This window comes from Crotalus tigris, unplaced genomic scaffold (assembly GCF_016545835.1).
Source record: "Crotalus tigris isolate CLP2741 ecotype Arizona unplaced genomic scaffold, ASM1654583v1 scf7180000017589.2436309, whole genome shotgun sequence".
NCBI classification, from domain to species: domain Eukaryota; kingdom Metazoa; phylum Chordata; class Lepidosauria; order Squamata; family Viperidae; genus Crotalus; species Crotalus tigris.
Genome location: NW_024096495.1, coordinates 565,876 through 591,564, shown reverse-complemented (window position 1 = coordinate 591,564; position 25,689 = coordinate 565,876). Strand labels below are relative to the sequence as shown.

General features: G+C 35.2%; 1 protein-coding gene and 1 long non-coding RNA gene across 5 annotated transcripts in view; one reads left to right on the top strand and one right to left on the bottom strand.

Moving 5' to 3' along the window:
- Window positions 1–2,471: 2,471 nt before the first annotated feature.
- PTCHD1 (patched domain containing 1) overlaps window positions 2,472–25,689 on the bottom strand; it is a 72,045-nt gene continuing 48,827 nt past the window's right edge. Inside the window, exons 3-5 of one of the 4 annotated variants that reach the window (XR_005559055.1) lie at window positions 22,058–24,088; window positions 3,163–3,204; window positions 2,561–2,632 (exon numbers count right to left, since the gene is read on the bottom strand). Coding sequence is in view for 2 of the 4 variants with exons in the window: in XM_039362821.1 (XP_039218755.1) it covers window positions 22,434–24,088 (1,655 nt within the window). In the remaining 2 variants the exon portion in view is untranslated. Of the gene's footprint in view, window positions 2,633–3,162; window positions 3,205–13,093; window positions 24,089–25,689 lie in introns of those variants that run through there. The other 3 variants (XM_039362839.1, XR_005559056.1, XM_039362821.1) reach the window with 3 other exon arrangements.
- Window positions 4,050–13,000, top strand: LOC120316799. The gene is made up of 3 exons (XR_005559057.1): window positions 4,050–4,299; window positions 5,730–5,832; window positions 9,423–13,000. It is a non-coding gene; the product is annotated as an uncharacterized LOC120316799 (long non-coding RNA).

Sequence of the window (25,689 nt, the reverse complement as noted above, 5' to 3'; positions counted from 1 at the left end):
TCTGCTATTCTATTCTATTCTATTCTATTCTATTCTATTCTATTCTATTCTATTCTATGCTGTCAGTAAATTTCTTAAGCTGCTAATAGGAAACCCTTCCTAGCCAAGGAGGCTCAAGACTGTGTAAATGCAAGCCAAGGCCTCAGCATTCACAAGTTACCTGATATTCTTCTGAGGAATAATAGTAAGATTTATATGATGTGAAGAGAAATAATAGTAATAATTCCATTCTATACTGGCTTAAGTTTGGAGTTCTCCTCCATAAGCATCATAAACTTTTCATCGGCTTGCTTTCTACTCTTTTCAGCAGGGTGTTCACAAGGCTATGCTCAACAGATGATTCTTCCTGCACTGTACTGTTGTCAGTTTTCTCTGTCATAGTCCTGCCTTGGATAGCATCCAGACATGTCATCTCTGTAGGATCCTTCAGCTTGCCTTATTTTGGAAATGCCTCCAGCGTGGTTATTTCCCCACCCCCAGCAAATTGGTTTGGGTAGGCTGACACACCTGGCTGCTTGCCACCATGCCTAGATTTGGTACTTTGACTGCAGCAGCAGGGAAGCCAAGTCTTCTGTGGGTAGCTCAGACAGGTCCATAGGATCTGACTGGCCCCTTTCCTTTCATTTATTTTCCTCCTACAGCTTTTAGCAGAGGGGGATCAACTTTTCTGTGTAAATAGCTATTTTCAAATGAACCTAAATCAAAGTAGTTTTTACTCTCCTCTTGGGAAAATATATGCTGTGCATTTTAAAGAGCTAACAGAAATGCTTTTATTTGATTGTGGCTTAGCACTTTTCATCTAAAGATTAAGAAGCTCTTCTCAAACTGTAATTATATTTTTTATTTACAATTTCCTGTGAAGCTGGCTTTTTCCACGATTTTTGCAGAGGGTGACACATTTGCTGTTCTGTCTCAGTCAACAAAATGCACGGGGGCCATCCCTAATATCCATTCTTTGAGTTTTTCTTCCAAAGATTTACATGCTTCAAAGAAGGAATGTAATTTTTCGGTGTCAGGGGAGCTTGAGCATATGAATCAAGTTGGAAATGTATCAATAAAATGCCTACAGTGATGAGCCAAATACTGTTTTCTTTAAATTATGGTTACACAGCAGGCTAGTTTCTCTGGAAGAAGAGTGTTCTTTAGCGATGCTTTTTGAACAGTTTTGAGCATTTTTAAGCTTGTATTTTATTTATATTGCTTTTAATTTTTATTTGCTACTTTCATTTTCTTTTGCATTTTTACTATGATTACAATCTTGATTATTCTGCTTAGATAGAAAGATATGGAAACATCAAAGACATAGCTAGATTTGATAAATTAACTGTCTTTTCTCCCCAGCACTGAATGAAGACTTTTATTATGTTTTCCTTCTTTTAAATTAAGGGACAACCTCAATGCTTATGGTCAAATTCATAAAATTATCATGAAGTTTTGGTTGTAGCATGTTTTGTTGCAATGTCTCATATATCAAACAAGCAGAAAAGTCTTATAATTAATTTGTAATACATTCTCTAGATGTAAAAAACAACAAGCCAATTTGGAATATTAAATGCCACTTGGGAAGACTGATGCACTTGTGCATATTTTATAAAGAAAAAGAAGATAAATTCATCAGATGAATTATTCAAAATAATTTATTTGTTCAGCTCTATGGAATTGATTACATAGGTACAAATTTGCTAGCATGAAAGATGTAGAAAATAGAAGCTACTTTTCATTATAATAAGAAAAATGCTTCTCATTTGTAGGGTTTTATTTCTTCTCAGAAATGCATTATGTTATCCTGGACTCAAATTACCAATCCAGGAAGAATTATTTAAATTAATATATGTTGGTCTAATTAGAACTAAACATGCACTTTTCTGAATTATGTAAAATGTAAACTTTCAGGGAATACATCTCAAACTAGAGATAAACAGAAATTGTATCTCTAAAAATTGTAGCCATAATCCAAGTATTAGAGACAGGTATTGCATAGGTTTGCATAATTAAGATTGGTTGGCATACATCATAGGAGTTGAAATCCATTTTAAGGGCATTGATATATTTTGAGTACAAATAATCCTAGTTTAAAAAACAATATTGGGAATATAATTCTGCAAAGATCATAACCACTAATGTGAAGGTTTTTTTGAGAACTTTCTTGTGATATTGATTTGTTTTGCTGAAAATCCAGAACCCTATGGAAATTATTTAAGGATTTGAAGTTTATAATCCTTCTAGAGAGATGTTTGTGAAAGAAGCTATTGAAGTTAATATTATTGGAACTTGTCTTGAACAAAATTTATGAACAATTTACTTTGCTGATAATGGCTCTTTTAACATTACTCAAGAGTGCAGTGAGCAATGCTGATTCAGTATAAAGCAGCTTCATTTGATTATATTTATTCTTATGTATTTCCTTCCACGGGGAATCTCAGGAATCATAAATATAATAATAGATTAAAAAACAAGAACTACTTACATGTTATCTTTTAAGCAGCTTTGGAGGAAGGCTTTGCTGATGTTTTGAAGAACCACACTGTACTTGAAAGAAAATAAACAATGGGTCCCTGTGGAACACCCAATACATGGCTCCTCAGCTTGTCAAATGCTATATATCGGTTCCAATACTGGATGCTGTAGCCCCCTAAATACCAATTTATAGGAAACACAAATGAGAACAGTGTTATTCTGCTGCTTTCCTGCTTGTGGTTTTTCTTTAGACATCAGATTTCCATTACAGAAAAGGAATGCTGAATTAGATAAGGCTTTAGTCCAATTTAGCAAGGGGTTGTTAATACAGTACCTGAACTAATGGTTTGACATCCCACAGTATAACACATGGTTACTGGTTATTAAAACACAAGGAAAAACTTTACAATTACAGACTTCACAAAAATTGAAGTTTAGCTCTACAATTTGGTGAAAAACCAGAACACTATGGAAAATAAGTCACAATGAGAGAATCTTGCTATGTTAAGGCCAATGGGAAGCATTTTATTGGTAATGAAACCAACTGCAATAGGGATCTTTATATTCTATATCTCTCTGATTTTGACATTTTCATTGAACAGTAAAGAAAATATTATACTCTAATAGTTTTAGTCTTCTGAGCTATATGACTCAATGTCAGAAGTCTATCTTTAAATCCACAGACTTCTGAAATGTCTAATTTACCTGTTCCAGAAGGTTTCAGCTTCCACAATTCTGTAATAAAGCCTGAATGGAAAGAAAGATTTATCTGCTTCAGATGGGTGATAAAGCTCCAAAAAGAAGAAAAAACTGTACAAGCTCTTTTCTCTGTGCTGCAGGGTATGAAACAAATAACATTTATAAACAGTTTGCTCTTGAAGAAGAGAGCCAAAATAATAAGTATGAGACAGCTTTAACTAATCTGGATGCTTATTTTCTTCTAAAAAGGAATGTGTACAAGAAGGCCAGAGAATATAACTTCATTAAAGGCTTTTAGGAGCTTGCAAAGCATTGTGATTTTGAGGAGGAAAAGTAAGAGCATTTTAAAAAGAGACTTATGTTGCTGGGGATTGTAGATGAAGTTCTGTGTAAAAGGATGCAACTCTTAGAAAACGGAACTTTCACAAAGCCACTGAAACAGTATAAAAGCCAGGGCAAACAAAACACAGGCCAGAAAGCAGAAGAAACTTGAATTCATCTTGGAAGAAGTAAACCTTTCCACACAAGGTTCTAATAGTGGAAAAAGAATCAGCTATTTTGGTAAATATCATTTCTACATCTAAGAAAGCTGAATACAAGACACCTCAAACAATGTAACCCAGTCATTTCAAAACCACACAGCTGAAAAAGGCACCCACATCAGTCTGCCAGTACAATATGTAGGAAGATCCTCAACATTAGAGCGATTACTCCAGTGCAAGAAGTGTTTTAAAAGAAACTATGTTGCTACTGCATAAATTGTACAATTACTTAACATGCAGATGAAAGATCAGCTTTTTTGGCCACTTCTGGGGTGGAAACATGGTGAACTAGCCCATCTCCGTATACTAGGATCAATGAAGAGGCAAAGACTAGCAAGCCATATGGTGTGCTTGAATTAATGGCACTTTTCCAGACAAGGAGAAAGCTGTGAGATTGGCTGCTTAAGCTCCAAAGGACAGCTCCTTGTAAGGAAACTTGTAGGATCCAAGAGCTGCAGGAGAAAACAGAATACTCATAGTCTCTCTGGAAGCCTGTTTAAAGCACGCTGGATTTACCCAATCTACTAAAGCACTTTTTGATGAAGAAAACTTAAAATATAAACAGGCTTTTCAAAGCAGCTGAGTACTTAAAGCTAACTGGGTGAGTGTACCTTCAATCAACGGTCCCTTAAAACCTGGATGTGTTCACAGGCCTGGGTGGTACATGGGAATGAAAATTTGCAGTGGCACCATTGTTTATAATCTAATGCTCTCAGCTTTTGTATGATAATAATATTTTTTGTAGTTTTTAAATTTTTAAAAAATTGATTTTTATGGTTTGTTTATACAATGCCCTGAGTCACATCATATTAGATGGGTAGCCATATAAATACGATAAATAAATAAAGATTAACTAGAGAGTAAGGAAATAATTATAAAGACCTTAAACAAATAAAAGCAAAAAGCTTGTTGGGAGTTTGAAATGCAAAATTTAAAAATGGACTAAGGAGATAGTTACATTTCAAGTATTGTCTTATTTGAAGTAATATTGTATTAATTGAATAATTAATACATATCTCTTTGGGAAAGAGGATTGTTTAAACTTGCTAAAGATGATGATTGACTGATGGTTAGACAAAGAGATAAGTGGAGAAAGAAGAGAAGAGAAAGTTGTGAAAGATCATATGACTACAGAAATAGTGTACAAAGGGACTAAAGAGTTACGGACATAGAAAAAAAGGCTCCTTATTGGATACAAAGTAGAAAAAAGAAAAATGGCTTCTACTAGAAAGGCAACAAAAGTTATAGAACAGAGGAGAGGATAATGTTTAGAGGCACAACAAATAGAAATGGGATTTCACTAAAGTGTTTATGGACAATGTTTGAAGAATTAGGGAAGAATGTTACAATGTCAGTACCTGCATCAGTGTTTGCATCAGTCAAACTTAGTTACCCTGAAACAAAATGGAGGAAATATGTACAAATATGGAAGAAAAGATGAGTAAAATCCCCCAGAAAGAATCTGTAACACAGATGGGTGGAGAGGTTACACAAATGAAAGACAAAATAAAACTTTTGGAAAATAAGACAGAAATAATAAATTAAGAGATGGAAAAGGATGTAGACAATGTGAGATTATGGGAAAGAATTTTGTTTAAGACTGAGAACAGTTCCAAAGGAAGCTGGTGATATTAGAGAGAGATTATTAGGGAATCCCTAATAAAACTTTGAAAAAGGATAAGAAGTTATGGAGGAAGAAGTTGACAAAGTACACAGGATGAATATATGATATGCAAAATGAAAAAAAGTACCACACATATACATGCACGTTTTGTCAGGAACAAGACAAGATACCAGGTAGTACAGCTACATTTTAACACTAAATTAGGATTAAATAACACAGAAATCGTTATTCTCAAAGAAATATCTATTAGAATACTGTGCAAGAGAAAAGGATATTGGTTTTTGACAAACTTAAACAGAAAACGATATCATTTCATAGGGACAAATGGGGAAAAGTAATTCTAACTTCCAATCAACAGATTGGATCCCAACTTAATTCAGCCCAAAATGCAATTTTTTAAATTAAAGATTCAAAGAAGAGATGGAGAAAATACAACTGGATCAATAAGAAGAAGCCATATAACAAATAAAGTAAGAAGAGGAAGAGATGAATGATCATCATGGCAGATGTGTAGGTATTCAAATCAATTGGAATTAAACTAAAATAATGATATTGTGATGCCATGTTTTAAGGTATTTATTGAAAAACAGAATTGTCCAATGAACATTGGATTGTCCTTTTTTTGTTTTTTTGAAAACTGAATGGAGTGGTTTGCCCTCAAAAAGACAGAACCTTTCTGAAAGGAATTAAATCAATAAAAGGTAAATCACTAAAAATATTTTTTAAAATGATAGGCAACTTTCAGCTTATAGATATAGAATAGACATTAAAAATCTATAAAAATGGTGATTCCAAAATGTATACATAGTTTTCTGAAAGTCACAAATATTTCTCAAGAATAAGAAATATTCTTATGAATTTATTCATAAGAATATGTTAAATTTCTAAGAAACTTATGTCAGCTACTAATAAAATGAAGAAATTACCCAATCTTTTTAGTTCATAACCTAGTAAGTTTAATAAATAAGGGGAAAGGTAGAACTTAGAGATGGAGGCTGATTGAAACTTTGCTTCAGAAAATAATAAATAATTGAGCACTGTAAAAAAAAGCTGAAAGAACTATGGTGATTAATTTAAATAAAGGCATATATATAAGTATAGTATGAGATGCGAATATAGGTATTACTTGACTTACAACTACAACTGAGCCCAACATTTTCATTGTTAAGCAAGGCACTTAAATGAGTTTTGCCCCATTGTATGACTTTTTTTGTCACAGTTGTTATGTGAATCACTGCAGTTGTTAAGCGAATCATGTCATCATTAAGCAAATCTGGCTTCCCCTGTTTTTTGCTTGTCAGAAGCCGGCTGAGAAGATTACAAATGATGATCACAACCTTGGGACAATGCAACTCTCATAAATGCAAGTTAGTTGCCAAGCATCCAAATTTTGATCACGTGACTATGGGGATGCTGCAGTGGTCATGGGTCAATTGTTTCAGTTCTGCTGTAACTTCTAATGGTCACTAAATGAATGGTTGTAAGTTGAAGACTACCTATAAAACCTTTATAAGATGACAATTTTGATAACAAAACAGTACAAAGTGAACTGTTTTGACAGTGAAAAGACAAAGAGAAGATGCAAAAAAAATTTAATGGAGATAAAAAATGAAACAGGAGGAATTAAAGAGGTCTCCAGGAAGGGAAAATATTTCATATTATATTAAACTGCTACAATATTAGTTTTCTATGTTAACAATTAAAAATGGAAATAAAAATTAATTTTGCAAAGCAGGAGAATTTTGAGTTAGCTAATAAATCAGGCAAATAGATAAACTGAGAAAACAAAGAAAATGATACTAAAACTACAAAATGGGAATGCTACAGTAACAGATAATGCAAACGTGCAAAGAATATTTCATCAGTATTATACAAGACTTTATAAAAGAGAAGAAATCACCCTCACAAAAGTAGATAAATATTTAAAGAAACAAAATTTGCCAAAAATAAACAAAAGCAGAAAATGAACAAACCTATAACAATAAGGGAAGTCCATGAGTCTATAAAAAGACTAAAGTAGGGATAGCTTTTAGCCCAGGTGGGCTGTCATTTTTCTATTATAAATATTTTAAAAATGAATTGTTACAATGTCTTCAAAAAATAATGAATACCATTCTGTGTAGTGGAAGGATACCAGAAAGTTGGAGAGGTGCAAATATAGCATTGATTCTTTAAGACCAACATCCAACTTTATTAAAACGAAATATTGACCAATATCCTATTGAACAATGATTATAAAACCCAAATGTGCTTTTTCAACTGGACTTTGTTTTGCTTGAAGATGTTTCACTTCTCATCCAAGAAGCTTCTACAGTTCTGACTGAATGGTAGAGAACGGAAGGATTTATATTCCTTGTTGTTAGCACTGGTTGTTAGCACTCTCTCTGAGAGTCACTGAGGCCACTTTGAGGTTTACCTGTTTATAGTGCAAATGGGCATGGAACCTTCTTGGAACTGCTGAAAGGACTGTGTTGTAACCAGGAGATAGGTGGCGTTGTATCGCTCATCCTCTGTTGAAAGAGGACTGTTTTGTCTTAATGTAGACGGCCTTTTTTAGGTCATCATCTTCAAGGAAAACAAAGAAAGTCCAATTGCTTTTTGAAAAAGTACCTTTGGGACAACCATGATCTGGATGACTGAGAATCTCCATAGACAATGATTACAAGACATTAATTATGATTTTAGCTGCAAGGATGAAACATGCCTTGTTAAGATTTTATACATAAAGATCAATGTGGCTTTTTGCCTAAAAGACAGTTAAGACAACATTAGAAATATTCTTAATATATTAAAATATTTCAAACATCGTAAGAAAAAACAAGCTGCACTGATAGTTCCTGATATGGAGAAAGCATTTCATAATTTGAACTGGACAAATTTCCTGTTTAGAATTTTGGAAAATATGGAATTTGGAGAAAAAAAATATTAAATGGGTGAAATCAAAATATACTTTAAAAAGTAGCAAAATAATAGTTAAGGGTAAATTGTTAGAACTCTGTGAAATACAGAAAGGGACATGACAAGGATGTCCTCTTTCGCCATTGTTGATCATTCTGGCTCTTGAACTTTTGAATAGATATATGAGGCAAGTTGAGAAAATAGCTGGGGTGAAGGTAAAAAGAGAATTTTTTAAATTAAAGGCATTTATAACTGATTTGGTTTTAATTTTGGAAAGTATTATGGAAGGAACAGATATATTAATGGAAAATGAAACTAACAGAAAGTAGATGGTATAGTATGCATATACCTGTTTTAATTTTGGCCTTTTGCTTTCTGGTATAGAGAAGTCTTTCCTGTGTAATGGCTGATTTCTTTGAGCTTTGATGGCATTCATCATCAGTCACATAAGCCTGACATCCCTGATCTCTTTCCACCCCTGTAACAGCCATGAGAACATAGACTAACAGAATAACAGAGTTGGCAGGAACCTTGGAGGCCTTCTTGTTCAAGGGTCCCCAATCCTTAGACTGTGGCCCACTACCGGGGTAATTCTCCATTTGGAACTGGGCTGTGGAAATGGTGGGGAAGTGCATGCATGCATCCCCACCTGTGGGAGCAGCAGAAAAGTGCGGACACTCCATTTGTGTAAGTGGCAGGTGTGCTTGCCCATCACTTATGCAAATGGAGCTGCGCACACATGGGCACTTGCCCACTACTCACACAGAACCATTCCCCTTCTTCCCGCTGGTCCAGAAAGCCAGAAAGGTTCTAATCCAACCCTCTTCTCAAATAGGAAATCCTATACCATTTCAGACAAATGGTTGTCCAATCTCTTCTTAAAAACCTCCACAATTTCTGGAGGCAGGTCCTTCCACCAATTAACTGTTCTAATTGTCAGGAAATTTCTCCTTAATTCTAGGTTGGTTATCTCCTTGATTAGTTTCCATCCATTACTTCTTGCCTACCTTCAGGTGCTTTGGAGAATAGGTTGACCTTCTCTTCTTTGTGGCAACCCCTGAGATATTGGAACACTGCTAGTATGTCACCTCAGTTCTTCTTTTCATTAAACTAGACATACCGAATTCCAGTAACTGTTCTTTATTTGTTTTAGCCTTCCAGTCCCCTAATCATCTTTGTTGATCTTTTCTTTCTCTTTCTAGAGTTTCATCATCTTTTTTATATCATGGTGACAAAAACTGGATGCAATATTCCAAGTGTGGTCTTAATCAAGGAATCATAGTGGTATTAATTACTTCACATGATCTTGATTTTATCCCTCTGTTAATGCAACCTAGGACTGTGTTGGCTTTTTTGGCAGCTGCAGCATACTGCTGGCTCATATTTAAGTGATTGTCCACTAGGACTCCAAGGTCCCTCTCACAGTTACTACATTGGCTGACTGAAGATACCACTATTGTTGCATCATTCTGCTAAAAAGCAGGATCTTAGAAAATGAATAATGAGTGATTTTATACTTCAGAATTGCACCTGGTAGAATACTCTGATTGTATTTATATCTACTAAATCCCATTTGAAAACCAAAATAATTACTTTTTAGAGTATAATTAATGATACTGTCTTTTTTTGCCTTACATTATGCTGTTGCTTCTTTCAAAATTCTTCTCTATCAGATTTGAAAATTAAGATTGTCCCAAGATATGTAATTTGTGCTTTAGTTTGTCAGTAACATAGTGGAGGTTAACATATGCTGGTAATTCCTAAGACTTATAGCTATGCTGTTTGTTATAAAATGCATGACACACTTTATAAAATGAAGTCATTGGTATCCTACGGTGTATTTGAAAGAAACAACATTTTTGTACCTTAAGATGACCATTGACTATGGCACCGTTTGTTCTGCTACTCAATTTGCTGTGCAGTTCTCAAATACCCTTCTTTCCAGAGACCATTTTAATAAAGTAGAGCATGTTTATCATTTCATTTTTGACAGTGCAGAAATCATAGGTAGGGGGTTAAGAGCTGAGAAAAGCATTAACCTCATGCAGATCTCATCCTACCAATCAAAAAAAGGATGGGAGAGACAACTGTGCTCCAGTAAAGTTCCTAGGCAAATCATAACATTCTCCCTCAAACTATTTTGTACCTGCAGAGTATTTTTTATAAGCTCACAAGGGAATAATTTTCTTGAGATAAACAAATTGCCCTATGTTTTTTGTTTGATTCAAGAAGCTAGATCATGTATTGATATAAAAATAGACTTAACATTTAACCGTTGGATTGAAAGAAAATGAAAAGACTGAAAGAAAAATTCATTTCACAATCCATATGGTCAAATAATACAACCTTTGTTCCAAACCTCTTTGCTCAGATACATTTTTCAATTCTGTGTCTGAATTCTGTGGCAATCCTTTCTCAGAGTTGTCAAATGTTGTTTATTAGCAAAAAACAATAACCTCCCAAATCTTGTGAACAGAGGCCTTGTGAGTCAAACAGAGTGTTTTTTATTATTTTATCCCACTTTTATTATTTTTATAAATAACTCAAGGCAGCAAACATGTCTAATATTCCTTCTATTTTCTCCAGAAAAAATATATGCTGTGAGATGAATTGGGCTGCAAGAGAACGATTGTCCCAAAGTCACTCAGCCAGCTTTCATGACTAAAGTAAGATTAGAACTCATAATCTCCTAGTTTCTAGCCTATGCTTTAACCATTAGACCAAGCTGACTCTAAAACTTTATAGTTTAATCTGCTGGATTTGAGAACCCTGTTTTCAATTTATACTCATCTTCTGACTTTATAACAACATTGTTTAGGGTTGCTGAACAGAAGGATTATTGGTTTAGACTAATATATTTCTCTTCTTCCTAATCTTATAATTTGAATCATGGTGTGTTATAAAGCAGATAATTGGACTGGATCTAGGTTAACTAGTAGCTATTTTCTGAAATACTTCTGTGCAGGGCCAGGCCAGTTAACAACCATTCTATTTACTTTAGGACCAACTGGAGCTGATTGAGCAGAATGTTGGTTGGTTGATGGAAAAATTAAGCCTCCGTTTCCTACCTGGCTGTAGCTAGAAGTGACTGGCTGGCTGTTCTGCAGTCTTGGTCTCTCCTCTTAATACTTTCTCCAAAGTTAAAATGAAAATAAGCATGTGCACACATAACACATACACCTCCAACCAACGACTAAATATCTTGGGAGAATAATCCAACTCTATATGAAAAAAATAATTAATAATAAAAATTTCAGTCTGGAGTCAGACAACTACATGTATTAAATTAGAATTTAGAGGAAGGAAGACTCTACTCTTAAATGAAGGTATATCTATTTGGAATCTAAGCTTATTTGTAACATAAGACTAGTCCTTGTGCAAGAGGTCTAGGCCCATCTAGCCATCCGTGGCCCAACAGAGGCATCCCAAATGCTATAAATAGGGAATCAAGGTAGTCCTCCTCTTCCATTGCTTTTCCTTTGTACCTAGTGTGCAGAAGCAGACTGCCTCCATGCGAGGAATGAGTGCCTAGTCTTCAAGGCTAATAACCATGAATAGATTTGTCCTCCATGAATTTGTCTTCTGAAGCTATCTCAGCTAGCAACGATCTTCTGGAATTATATACCATGGTTGATTACACACTGAATGAAAAAAAATCCTATCAATTTTAAATTTATTAGTCAATTTCATTGGGGGAAGGGCTTCTACTAGTATTAACACTGTGCAGAAGTTGCAACTCTTACAGCTCTACAGTTTTACTCTAAAACTGAAACTTCTTTTATGTGTAAATGCAACAAAGTAATCATCCATGTTTTAAAAGTAATGTCAACCGTGAAACTGAGTAGTTGTTAAAAAGGCTTAACAGTAGAAGTATATCAATATATGTATATATAAATATATTTTAAATGTGTGCTTTATTTTTTAAACCTGTATAAATAAATACAAAATGACAAAGAGGTTTATGTTTACTAAACATTGCATTTGATTGTATGACATTACACAGTGTCTGTCACAATAGGTTGATTGAAAATTGTGTCCTTTCTGCTGTTGGTGCATAATTACAGAAGTTTGTCGGATACAATTAGTCCTGAATCTGCATCCAGCCACCCTTTTCAGAGAAACCCCTGAGTACTTACAATTGCAAAAGAGTGTTAGGGGAGCCATTAAACCACAGTGGCTGAATTCTTGAAATTTTGCAAGAAAAAAAAGAGATAATTTTGCTGTCGATATATAAAACAAATGGCAGACTTGCAAACATCCTGGTTTCTTAGAATAGTATTTCCTCCCCCAGTGGCTGAAAAACCCCACAAAATGGCCTAAAGAAATAATAATAATAATAATAATAATAATAATAATAATAATAATAATAATAATGACTCATTTCATTTTTATTACATTACTTAATCACCTGAGATTCCTTTGCTCTCCTCATGTTCACTGAAAGCTTGAGAATGTTAATAACCATTGACTTTGTGATGCACATATATTACACATGATTTTTTTCATTGCTTAAATATTCATCCATGGATCTGCCTAACATAATAAAGTCTTAGCCAGTTTTATGGTGGATTTGAGTTCAGCAGTTGTGTAGCATGGGAGTGGTTAGATTTCATTCTGGACTTTGTAGTACAAAGGTAACTTTGCCAATAACAGCTATCTTCACTACTGTACTCCAAAACTGGCTATTGTACTCCATGTTAGGTAAATCCATATCTGAAGATGAATTGCATATGGTCACCCACTAGGACAGTGTTTCCCAAACTTGACAATTTTAAGGCATGTGGACTTCAACTCCCAGAATTCCACAGCCAGCATTGCTGGCTGTGGAATTCTGGGAGTTGAAGTCCACATGCCTTAAAATTGTCAAGTTTGGGAAACACTGCACTAGGACGATGCTTTTCACAGAGCATGAGGAGGAAACTGATGATCAGCCACTAAAAGGAGCCTTTGGATCTCCAAACACCTCAACATTCTTACCCACGGAAGGTCAACTGCCAAAGTTTGAATAGTGTACTTTTCTTAATAGTTATAATTAAAAAACATTTTAGAAATAGTTTGTTTTACAGAAAAGATTCCTTGCATGCTAGGAGATAATTTGTTGAATTTCATTTGAGAAGAAAAACCCACCACCTTTCAGTTCTCTTTCCGAACCACATGAAGTAATGACTAAGCAGAGTAAGCCGTTGAAAACCACAGTAAATAAAGCAAACCTATATGTGGCTGAATATCTAAAATAGCCAATAGCCAATCTGTCTGTGTATGTGGTAATTGGGTGTGAATATAATATTGATGGTTTAAGTTTTGTAAGTCAAAGAGTTCTTCAACTCTGTTAAAGTGAGGACCATTATTCTATTTCTCCTCTTCTTTCCACATTTTTTTCTATTACAACTGACTATATGGAAGTTGAGAAGTTGAAGGGGAGCCTCATGAAAAGGATATGATATTAAAAACCAGCTCTTTCTCCATTCCAGTATATTTACATTGTATACCACAATCAATTAATATACAGTACTCTTGGGATGAAAGGAAAGAAGCAGCAGCATTGCTAAATAAGGAATTAAGCATTGCTACAATGCTGGCACACTCCAAGTCTTTAAAATATTAGTAAAAAATAGATTCTTCATCATTCTATTTACAATTGTTCTCTAATATAGCTAGTTCATGAAGGGACTATAGAGAGGCATCTCACATAAAATGTCTTAAGTGCACAGCTCAAGGGAAAAAGACCTGATATGAAAAATACTTCAACTGCCTACAGACTATTTGAATGTACACTAAATTTTATCACTTAGGAATCACTCATGTAGCTTGTAAAAGTGCCTGAAGTCATTCTAAAGCAAACTTCCCCAATCTGATGAACTCCAGATGTTGTTGATAACAGAATTGTCATCCAGTATGGCATTGGCATGCAAAACAATGCACCAGACTGGAGAAAACAGTTCAACAATCCAAGGCGGGATTTAATTAGTGAAAAGTTCTTAAATATTTAAAAAATGGGCACTCCAAGCAAACAAGAGTCACGGACTGTTTCTATGATGATTAGAGTATGTATGAGACATATGTAGGCATTTATAAATGCTAATACAGATTAGGTATCTTCCTGGCTAAGTGACTATCATTTTCGGTATCAACAAATTCTAGTGCATTTGAAGTGAAAATAGAGGAAAATACAGAATATGTATGTTAATATTGACATCCATTACAACTAAGGAACAAAGGCATCTAGGGGGATGGGGGCTTATTGGATTTTGTGTTTGGGGTTTTATTTCTGTAAGCAGCTCAGAATTGTTGGGCAACCATATAAATTTTATAAATAAATAGTGAGCAAGCAGAATTCCAGTTTGGTTGATTCTTGCCAATCTAGTTCTTAGATGTTGGAAAATTGATAAATACAAAGCACATTAAGGTGATACAAAAAAGTTAACAAGGTTTGTAACCATAAAGACAGTAATTTTGGCAAAATATGGAGCAGCCAAAGTTTAAAAATTTAAAAGTTTCTTTTGTTCTGAAGAAGAGAAGGCGACACATTTGATTTAATGGCTCAATAAATGTTATATTCAACCTTCTTTGTCATGTTTGGACTTTATTGCTGTTATTCTTCTAATTCTTCTCCCCCCAATAGATATACTTGGTTCCTACAAAAATATTTTTCCTTTGCATGTTGAAATAAAACATGCAGAAATGTCACCCATTAGATTACAATACTCATCTTATTTAGATCTTGATTGCAAAAATCTGGATGACCACAATATAGCAGCAAAGAGCATTCTGCATCTTTTTAATGAGTTCATAGGGTTCTGCAACTCAGATACTAATTTGTTAATATACAGACACAGGAAAAGCAAGAGTAGATTCTGCTTGCTGCCACCCATTTGCTAACAAAGCAAATGCCCCAAACTAATACAAGGCAAGCAGTGAATTCCTAATGTTAGCTGCTAAGAGCAGCAACAGCAGGGAGCTGTGAAGAAATGGTGCAAGCATTGAGCAACTTCTTATGTTATATTTCCTAATGGACATTACTGCTTGCTCACTTGGACAGGTAAATTAGTTGCAAACTGATTTTCTCTGGGTAGCAATTGCTGCTGCTATCATCCATAGGATCTACTGCTGCTAATATAAGCAATTATCACCCGGTTTAAATGAGGTGGAGAAGTAGACAGAGTCTTAATTGCATGGAAAATGAAAGTGGGGGCTGGGAAGCAGAAGGATCTCCCCCTACATCCCTAGCATAATGAAGTGAAGCTAAAGGTATGGAACAAATAGCCAGATTCAAAAATGGGGCAAATTACTGATCATCTAAGGCAAGTAACTGTTTCTTGATGGTTGACTTTGTTCTCAGAGTACAATAATATAATATACTTTATTATATTAGCATAATCCTATCAGTCAAGAAGTTTAGGTAGATCACTTAGATCAGACTGGACAATGTGCAACCTACCAGAAGTTTTGAACTCTACTTCCAACCTTTCAATGGCAAATGATGAGAATTACAGTTCAGGGACATATGGCGGACCATGTTTTTCTTCTCCGTAAATTAAAAATATATTTTAGAGGTGATAAAGACAACTTCTAGGAGCAAGCATAGTTATCATTCTTTAATGCCCATCCTTAAAGAAAGTACATAATATTTATGCTTTCAGTTTATCTGGCAGGTGCGTTGATATTGTATATAAACTTTTCTCAGTTTAGAGCCCTCTTGTGTTGGACTACTATATCCAACTGCCCCATCAAGAGAGCTTGAGAAAATCAAAATTTTAGTTCTTCATATCTGAAAATACATCCTTTTTTCATAATTTTGCTCCTCCTCCTTGCTTGCTTTAAGGGTTATCTGTTATTTTATTTTATTTTATTGTTCTTATAGCTTATTGACTTCACTGGTTCAAATTAACAGCTGCATGAAATGTTATTTATATAGCTTTTGTGGTTCAGCCAATAATGTAATTTACAACTTTAACCTTTAGTTTCAGCTGTATCTATCAAAATCTTCTGATCATATATCTTCCTTGTTTTGAGGCTCTTTTCCCTTATCTTTTGTTATAATGCCAATGGCTTAAAAATAGTTTAAGTCCCTAAAACTATGGAATTGAATAGAACACGGGGGAGACAGATGGTAACACAGACACTTGATTAACATAAAAACAAAAGAATTAGCTTTTATTTAATAACTAAAATGCTTTTCAAATAGATTCACTTATTTGTATAAGGTACCTATATCACCAGTTCTAATCTACCCTGACATCGAAAGTAGAAGTAACCCTCAGTCCCTGAAGCAGAGGATCCACAATGGAGTTCAGAAAAGTCAAGATGGCAGCCAACCAAAACAAAAGAATATGTTCACAGGCTATGACAATAGTCTTCCACCAGACCTATCCTTCCATCTACATATCCCAACCCTTTCCTCGCCTCTCAAGTTCTTGCCTCCTGCTGGAATAAAAACATCCTTTGTGTTGCCATGTTTTGATTGGCAGTTCTCCCCCTGCCCCCAAATTATCACCTTTTCCAACTATAGTCATCATGCAATATTGCCAGTGATTCAGCTCATGAAGATTTGCTTCATGCAAGAAACAGTTAACTGCAAGTTCTTCAAGCTATGACTGAAATTGTTAAAACATACAGTTTCTTCCATAATATTCCTATCCATAGCTTGAAAGTTCTTGGGGGGCTCCCAATTATCTGGGCTGGAGCTCTGTGAGACTCAGAGACCATATATTGATCTGAACTATGTTTTGACTGGGATTTATTGAATAAACCACATATATTGTGGGGTTTGCATAATACATTAAGCTTTACATTTGATTTAATAAATTATAATAGTTGGAAATTGGTAAGATTTTAAGTGAAAAATCAAGTAAACTGCGTTACAATTAGTGTAACGTCTGAACCCTGTTTCAGTCTGCACCCTCAAGACTTATGTCTGGAATGAGTATAATGGTAGGGGAGATTATTGAAAAATATAAGATCTTTGCCTCAATTCTTTTGTTCCTAATCAACTAGACCGATGGGAGGAGGAGTGAGTCCAGTAGCTGCGAGGATGATGTACCATGCAGATTTGGAAATGACTCTTTTGCTCTGGAGTTTGGACCTGACTCCGGTGAAATGGGACACTTTGCCACAGCTACATTGCCATGGCCACCGTGCCACTGCCAACTCACCATAGCCAACTCACTGTGGGAAAACCCGCCACAGGACAATTCAACAATTCAATTTGTTATTTATTTAATTTAACGAATATTTTAATTTTTGTCATTCACATTTCATTTTGCTCTTCCCTTTGCATCATTTGTTTAATGATTCTATTCCACATTTTTTTGATATTCTTTGAAATTTTGTCCTGCGGTGAGTTGTCCTGTAGTGAGTTAGCAATGGCAAATTGTCCTATGGTGAGTTGGCCATGGAAAGTTGGCTGTGGAGAGTTGTCTTAAACCCAACTCCAGACAGCAAAATCTCAGCATTTCTACTTAACAGCAATAGATTGGACTCTCGGTTTCATCCTACTCTGCTACTGGGAACAGGAATACATCTTTCCTTTCTAGCTGGAAGGATTAGGGCAGTTTGTGAAGCCTGCTTGGTTCTTTCTTCCATCTCCATCTTTCTAGGATTTGTTGCATGAAGCTGCTTCCTTACTTTGATCAATGATAGGACTGATTCTGACATATCCTTTTTATTTAGAAAGATATTTGATTTTTTAAAAAGTGTTTAGGAAATGAATTATTGATATCTATGTCAGAGGCCAAAAAGGTACCCTGACATCACATAATATTTATGTTTTATTCTTTTGATTGTGCAGAGAAATCAGATAGTTACATATCGGATAAAAAATCAGCTTAGCCAGATTGTAAGCTGCATCAGATTGATGCTACTGAAACCTAAGTAATGCAGCTATACCCTAACATTCTCATGTGGTATTTTTGGCAGTCACTTTTCCATATCACAGCAACAATCTGCATGACCTTCAAATGCTCATTAATAGATACATGGAGCATTTCCGTAGTAACAGATGCTTATGGTAAAGACCTATAATTTTTTAAAATTAAAATGAATATATTATGACTTTTAAGATACAGCCTACAAAATAGCTCTTGGTTTTCTCTTTTGTTATATGGAGATGTGTTTTCACAGCAAATGGTAACATTTCCAAATGTTCCAGATAAAGTAATATAGTTTTGCTAGTGTTTTCTGAGGATACCATTACTTGATTGACTGGGGCAGGGAGTCACCCTTAACAAGTGAATAAATATAGACTGTGCAGAAGTATAATCAACCCAGTGGCACTAGAAATAGTTCTGCCTTGTGGAGCTTCCCAGGATACGAATAGAATTTGGCACATATCACTGAAACATTAGCCACTTTGCAATATATTTAAACTTTTACAGGTCTTGTTTCATTTAGTAAGATTGTTGGGAATTGGAAAAAGACATCTATTTGTTTTTGCCAGAGAGCTTTTCTTCTAGTTCCACAGTTTTATGTTTTTCTGATTTCTACTGCTTACAATAAAATGCTGGGCATGTATTTCAGATATGGCTCATTTAGTGAATTTGTTCCAGTTACTTCAGTTGCTTTTCCTTCGTTTCATTCTAAGGAACATCCAAGACAGACTTGTATGAATTAACTTGCTGGACAGAGAAAAGTAGGTTCCAGAGTAAAAAAATATTGCTCTGATCAGTGCGTTATTTGGCTAAATAAATTATATTTAAGTAAACATAAAAGTTTAGGACTTCGGCTTCAGTGGGTGTAATGAAAAATGTAATAAATTTCCACATACATATAGCCCCTGACTTACAAACATAACTGAGGACAAAATTTTCATTGCTAAGCTAGGCAGTTGTTATTTGAGTTGTGCCTCATTTTATGACCTTTATTGCTGTGGTTGTTAAACAAATCATTGCAATTTTTAAGTGAATTATATGTTCCTTAAGAAAATCTAACTTTCCCCATTGTTTTTGCTTGTCAGAAACTGGCTGGGAAGGTTACAAGTGATCACATGACCCTAGGACAGTGCAACAGTCATGAGGACATGCCAATTGGCAAGTGCTCAAAATTTGATCATGTTACTACAGGGATTCTGCAACGCTTATGTGAAAACTAGTCATAAGTCATTTTTTTCAGTTCTGTTGTAACTTAGAATGGTCACTAAATGAATAGTTGTAAGTCCATAATCTAAACTCTGTGGACACATTACTGCAATGCTGTAAGAGCCTCATTTAATGGACATCTCTAACTATGAGAGCCAAATTTAAAGTACTTTTATCATTCAGTTTAGAAATAATATATAAGCAAGAACATATCTGAAAAATATAACCGAACATTTAAAAAATAATAATTTATACAAGTTTACAAATTTGTGGGCATACAGTAAGATTTTACCAGAGCCTGATATGTGGTAAGATAAGAAAAAAAACACATTATACATGAAGCTGTTATGCATTAATTTAAATTTGTTCTAAAAGAAGACAAAGCCATAGATATCATTGGATCTGAATTTATCAGTTGGGAGTAAAGAATTAAATTCCCTCAACTAGTTTATTCTCTCAAAAGCACATTTAGTTTTGGTAATTGTGAATTTCAAGAAATTTCTCAAAACAACTTATATGGCAATAACTACTGCATATTTTATAGATATTTAATGCATGTAGCAGCTTGCCAATCGATGTTGGGAGAGGAAAAATGCTGCGATGGTTTTCATATTGGGAAGAAATAAGGTTTGGCAGGAATAAAGTTGTCCTCTTTTGAAGAAAATTATTTGATAACGAAACAAAACATTGTAACTTTCTACTATAGCAGACATTTCACAGGTTAACAACAATTGAAAGAAACTCTTTTATTATAAGAATGGAATAAAAAAAAATGTTAGGATATCTATCTGAAAATGAGCAAAACAAATTCACGGTGCAGCATTTTGTTCTGGCAAATGATTCAGTGTGCTTATCCTTACTATTTGTCCAATCATTAGATTGCTGGAAAAGCCTGTGATATAGAAAAAGTTCAAATATGTTTGAATTACAAGCTTGTCAGGTTCTTGATATACCTTTTATACGTTATTTGAATGGAGTACATAAAGTATAGTGGTAACACAAAAGTTCACTCCAGTTTTTTTTGTTCTACTCCCCCCATCCCGTTCATGGCAGAGGCACTTCTGAAGGCGCTTCCAGGTTGAAAGGATTAGCCAGTGACGTCACAGTTGCCCGGGAGATGCCCTTGGGCGCTCCTTTCATGTCCCTGTCAAGGAGCTGAAGTGGATGATGGGAACTGATCCTGCCACGCAGCAGCAGTGAAAGTGCTATTGGAAAATAATCTCTAGGGACTAACCAGTTCAGTTCCTCATCTGCTACATTAACATGCCCATCTTATTATCTGCAATGGTATGGAGGATTTAGCATAAAAGGACTGTGCCAATATAAAGATAAAAATATTGTATTTTGATGATTACAGCTGCACAATTCTAATTCAACTTTGCCAGTTTTTTCAGGGCAAACAACAAGAGAAAGGAGAACTCTGGAAGGCCAAAGGTACAAGATCTGACTGACCAGTCTCACTGGGGTCATCCCTACTTAAGAAAGAACTTTGAGAAATGGAAATAATCTGCTCTGTTTCATCTGCTAAGCACAGGTCTTACCTACTATGAGTCTAATAGCATGCCCAGCACTAAAGTGACAAGTAGCTAATATCGACTGAAATTTTCTAGAATTTATGAGTTGTCACTACTATAAGCAAATTTGGTATTTTTCCATATCACAGAGGGCAATATTTTTGTTTAGCATATATCAGGGATATACCAAGTAGATACACCAAAGATGATGGGAACACATTTTATGGATCCTTCTGGCCTAGTTCATTGAAAAATTGTAAATTGTTTGATTCCGTCTTCTCTGGCACCACATCTTATACCTTTCAAGAGGGCAGGGATAATTGTTTACTAGGTTTTATTATATTAGAACAGTTCCTTTAAACATTAGCTCATGAAAGACTGCAGCATTAAGAATTCAAAACCATTTTTCTGAAGAGTTCAACTGATTTCCTTGATTTATAGTTTATAGTAGAGACTTCAGAGGCAGAAATTCTAGTTGAAGATTGTGACTTACGTTACATATTATGTATAGCAGCACATTGAGCCTCTTTTTGTATACTAATAGTGTACAGCCTGGAACAATGTCTGCTAACTTAAGACATTCTACAACATTCACATTTGTGAGACAAAATTTAGGCATCTGAGGCTTGTTTCATGGATTTGATAGGCTTTGTTAAATATATTCCTTTCCCAACCTGTCATTAGATCTCCTAACATATAAGAGAATGCTATCAAATCTAGCATAGGAAAGCAGAGTTTCCAATAATAATAATAATAATAATAATAATAATAATAATAATAATAATAATAATAATAATAATAATAATATCATCTACTGAATATTAATAAACCCTACTGAAAAAATGATGTTATAACAGATAATTGAATGTGTTTATATGTATTACTAATTTTGTTTTTTTCTTTAAAAATGCTAGAAAATTATGTTATATTAAAATATATAGGGGATTAATTCCACTTTAAAATATTTATTAATTCAGAAAAGAAGGCAACTGCGAAAAGACTGTAGATTAACAGTGATAGCTCTATTTAGCCTTGCGTAAATTTGAATTTCTTGGCCATTGTTGGTTTGCCTTTGTTTAACAGCTTGCATATATGGTTCTATTCAGAAAAAGAAAAAGAAGAAAGAAAAAAAGAAGCAAGAGAAATAAAAGTTAGATGTAATGGCTAAGATCCACAATAGCTGACTCATGGAACTGAGTTATTGCTGTACTGAAAGTTTTATATAGCCTCTGTGTCCAAATGTACACTTACTGCTTCTTCAGCCTTGACAGTTGACCTTTCAATGTGTGGGCACACTGCCCCAGGGGCAGCAGCATTGGCAGGGCAGACACGGCAGTATGCTATTTAGTAACCCATCTCTACTGTCTTTATCTCAGATAGCAACCCAAGTTGACACTCATTGTATTGGGTGAATGTAAATGTCACTGTACTTTTTATATGAAGGCCAATCCACAAACTTTCACATTTCCCCCTTCACATGCTGCTCTGGATGCTCCTGGTTTTAATTTGAAAACAGCCATCCAAATCCCATTGTTATAATCAATATGATTTTCTTGTCTTGGCAATATTTAGGGGTGGTGGTTATTCTTTTTTTTTTTTTTAAAAAAGGGCAAAACAAACCAATTAGTCAGACTGTTGTAATTTGGTCAACCACCCGAGTACTATCCATATCTACCATTTCAACACATTCTATTTCCTCCCGATTCTCAGGAGTTTTCTTCTCTTTCCTTTTTTTCTTTGACGGTGGCAGAAAAGTTAGTATCACAGGTAAAATGGCAAAGCAATGAAAGAATGTGACTAATGCTATCAAAAACAAGCACCTGAACAGTGTACGGGTCAGATTTGAAGGCACAGCTGCGAGAGGAATCAGACCAACAATGTAGCAGAGGTAGCTCTGTAAAATCGCTACCCCATGCACTTCCAGGGCATTCTTTACCCATTTAGTTCTTGTGAAATCTTTGCCCAGGACAAATGTTGACAAGAGAGGTGCACAGTTGTCAACTGTATAATTAATTCCATAAATTAAGCACAACACAGAAATACAGTCCAGCTCAACTTTCCACAGGGTCATAAAACCTATAACTCCAAATTCGACTGAGGCAACGGTGAGTGTGAGCCATACATTGATGAGAGAATCTGCCACCAGGAATGCAGAGAAGAAGAGCAGGAATAAAGCACTAATACAGGAGTTCTGCAAGGGGGCCCCCACATACGAGGCATAACGATCCATGTAGACAAAGGATGGGTTGAAAACAATAAACTTCACCTTAGATTTGAGAGAGAGCTTTCGTAAGGTTTCCAGGAGGTGATACAGTTCTTTTCGTTTGGTATCCATGGTCTTAGCTACCAAGAACATTCGAGAGGCCACCACTTCAACTTCATTATTGTATTTTTTGGAGAAAATGATATCCTCTGAAAAATGGGCAAACTGGGGAGCTTTCAGAAAGGAGTTCCTCAGCATATCGGTAAAATTCTTCTTAGATAATCCAGTTGATATGTTGAGCTTTCTCAGATAATTCAAATAGCTCTCAAACCAAGATATCCTTACAAACCCCTTGGTATACTCTAGCATGTCATCTTGAACGGTCACATTCCAATATTCTATTGATTCATAAATATAAAACCCAATGACAGGACTATAATTGCTGAAGTACTTCTGCTGAGCAGTAGTGTACTCCATGGTTCGTGTTGCAGTTGCTACAATGTTACTGAGGTCTGACTCTTCGCTGACCTGCAAGTAGCCCATTAAGGCAAAGGAAATATAAATAAGGTAAAAGAGAACTACAAAAGGCTTGACATATGTGTTTGTTATCCAGTCACAGTAATAACGCTTGAGGAAACACACCAAAAGGTGGCTTTCATAACTGTTTGTTTCCTCTGACTCTGCTGTATCCTCGCTAAATTTGGCTGTCAGAAGAAACCTATACCAAGCAGGCTTCTCTTGCAATACCTCTGGTTTTGGTACCTTTCGGCAGAAGATACTATGCTGGTAGTTGTTTTCTATGTAGCCAGTAAACACGAGGCTGGAACCATAAAAGGAGAGTACATAGAGGTAGTTGAAAAAAATTGCAATACAAGAATTGCAGCAGAAGATCCTGGCTGCTTCAATGTTGGTGAAAGGGCTGGCACCAATCCCAAAAGTCACCAGATACATGGCAGTGGTGAGAGAAAAGGAGAGCATGGAGTCTGCGAACACAGCTGCAGTTCTCTCTTTTACATGTTGGTCTTCTCTGGTTTTCCTCCAGGAGGACAACATTTCAAAAGTTCCATATAATCCGTGCCCTAGAATGAAGAAAAGAGCAACTGTAATGCCGTTATACAATTAGAAAATCAGGTGGCTCCTGCAAAGGAGGATATAGCTAATTGTGCATTGCATGGGTAATTTAGGAAGAAATTGTCCTGGTGTAGGCAAATGTTCATATACACTGACATGAAAGTTATTTTAAAAGATGGAATTACAGTAATTGCTGCTGGTAGGAATCTGTGCCAGGAAATTTGTAGCCAAGAAGAATTATGCAAACAAGTTCAGTTATGCAGTTAAAGCTAAATTATGCATTTTTGATGCCATGGTTTTACTTTGTGAAAAGTAACCAAAGTTAAAGAAACTTCAGTAATATTTTTATTGATATTGCAGTTAAACAGAAAACTTAAACATGAAGTCTATGTTATGTGGGATATAATTAAGATTAATTTGAGCCATGGCACAAATATTTTTTTATTTGTTTTCTTTGATAAACATGCTCAGAAAAAGCCTTGCGGATGCTATCAAAATGTACACGTGGGTCTTTCCACACAATGCAAATGCTTGTTTTTAAAGCAAGAGCATCTTTTTGCCTTAATGTTTGAAAATGGATATGGTGTCATGTGATTTAGGTAACTATGATATCCTGATATTTATTTTCAAAAATAGATTAAGGTGCTTGATTCAGTCACAATGCTGTGTTAAACACAAAGGCTAGAATTGTTCCTAAAAGTCACAAAGGTAGGTTAGATTGATTATGCAGTGAATTCATAATTCTGTGCAAAATTCTATATGCATAGCCCAGACAATAATCTAGATGATAGACATGAATGAATCGAAATATTATTATAGTTTTGTCACGAATAAAGCTATGGAACAAATATATTGTATATTGATCACTATATTTAAACTTTTAAGGTATAGAAAATTTTAGGTAACTAGACTAGTTACACGTATATCAGTTTGATTCTATAAGTAACTAATCAGTACTAAAACCAATTCGTTTTTATGGCTGAATTCAGTGGGATTAGTGGTGTCATGGCTGATTCTCCACTCAGCCGGCTTGCAGTCAGACAACAGAAACAGGGAGGAAGGAGGGAAAGAATTGGAATGCAAGGGAGGCTTGAGAGGGAACTGAGGAATTCAAGTGAGCCAATGCTTCCCCAGATGGTCTTAACACACCAAGGTCAAACGCTGGGAAAACTCTGAGCTGCTCCAAATGCTCCCAAAACAAAACGAATACAATTGACTGGTGAACAGTGAACCATGGGGAGATCCAGGGGAAAAAGGGGATTTTACCTAGGCTGGTTTTCACACGAAAACTTTAGAACTGGCTTTTCTACTCATGTGCCTATGTGAAATTATCAGTAAAGTTATACTCTTGGTAAAATAATGTCCCGGGAGTTTCTTTTGCTGCATTTATCAAGGGGACGGTTGACATGTGGTGATGGGAATCCAGTCTAAATAATTGATTTAGCATCATAGCAAAAATTAGAATTTTATTTCCCTATAAAATTTTGGCTATTAAGGATACCCAATATACAGTTATTTTAACAATGGAAGATATACACCTATGTACCATATGTGCAGCACTGGCTTTGAAATGGAGCTGAGCACCACCCCCTATAGTCGGGTATGAGCC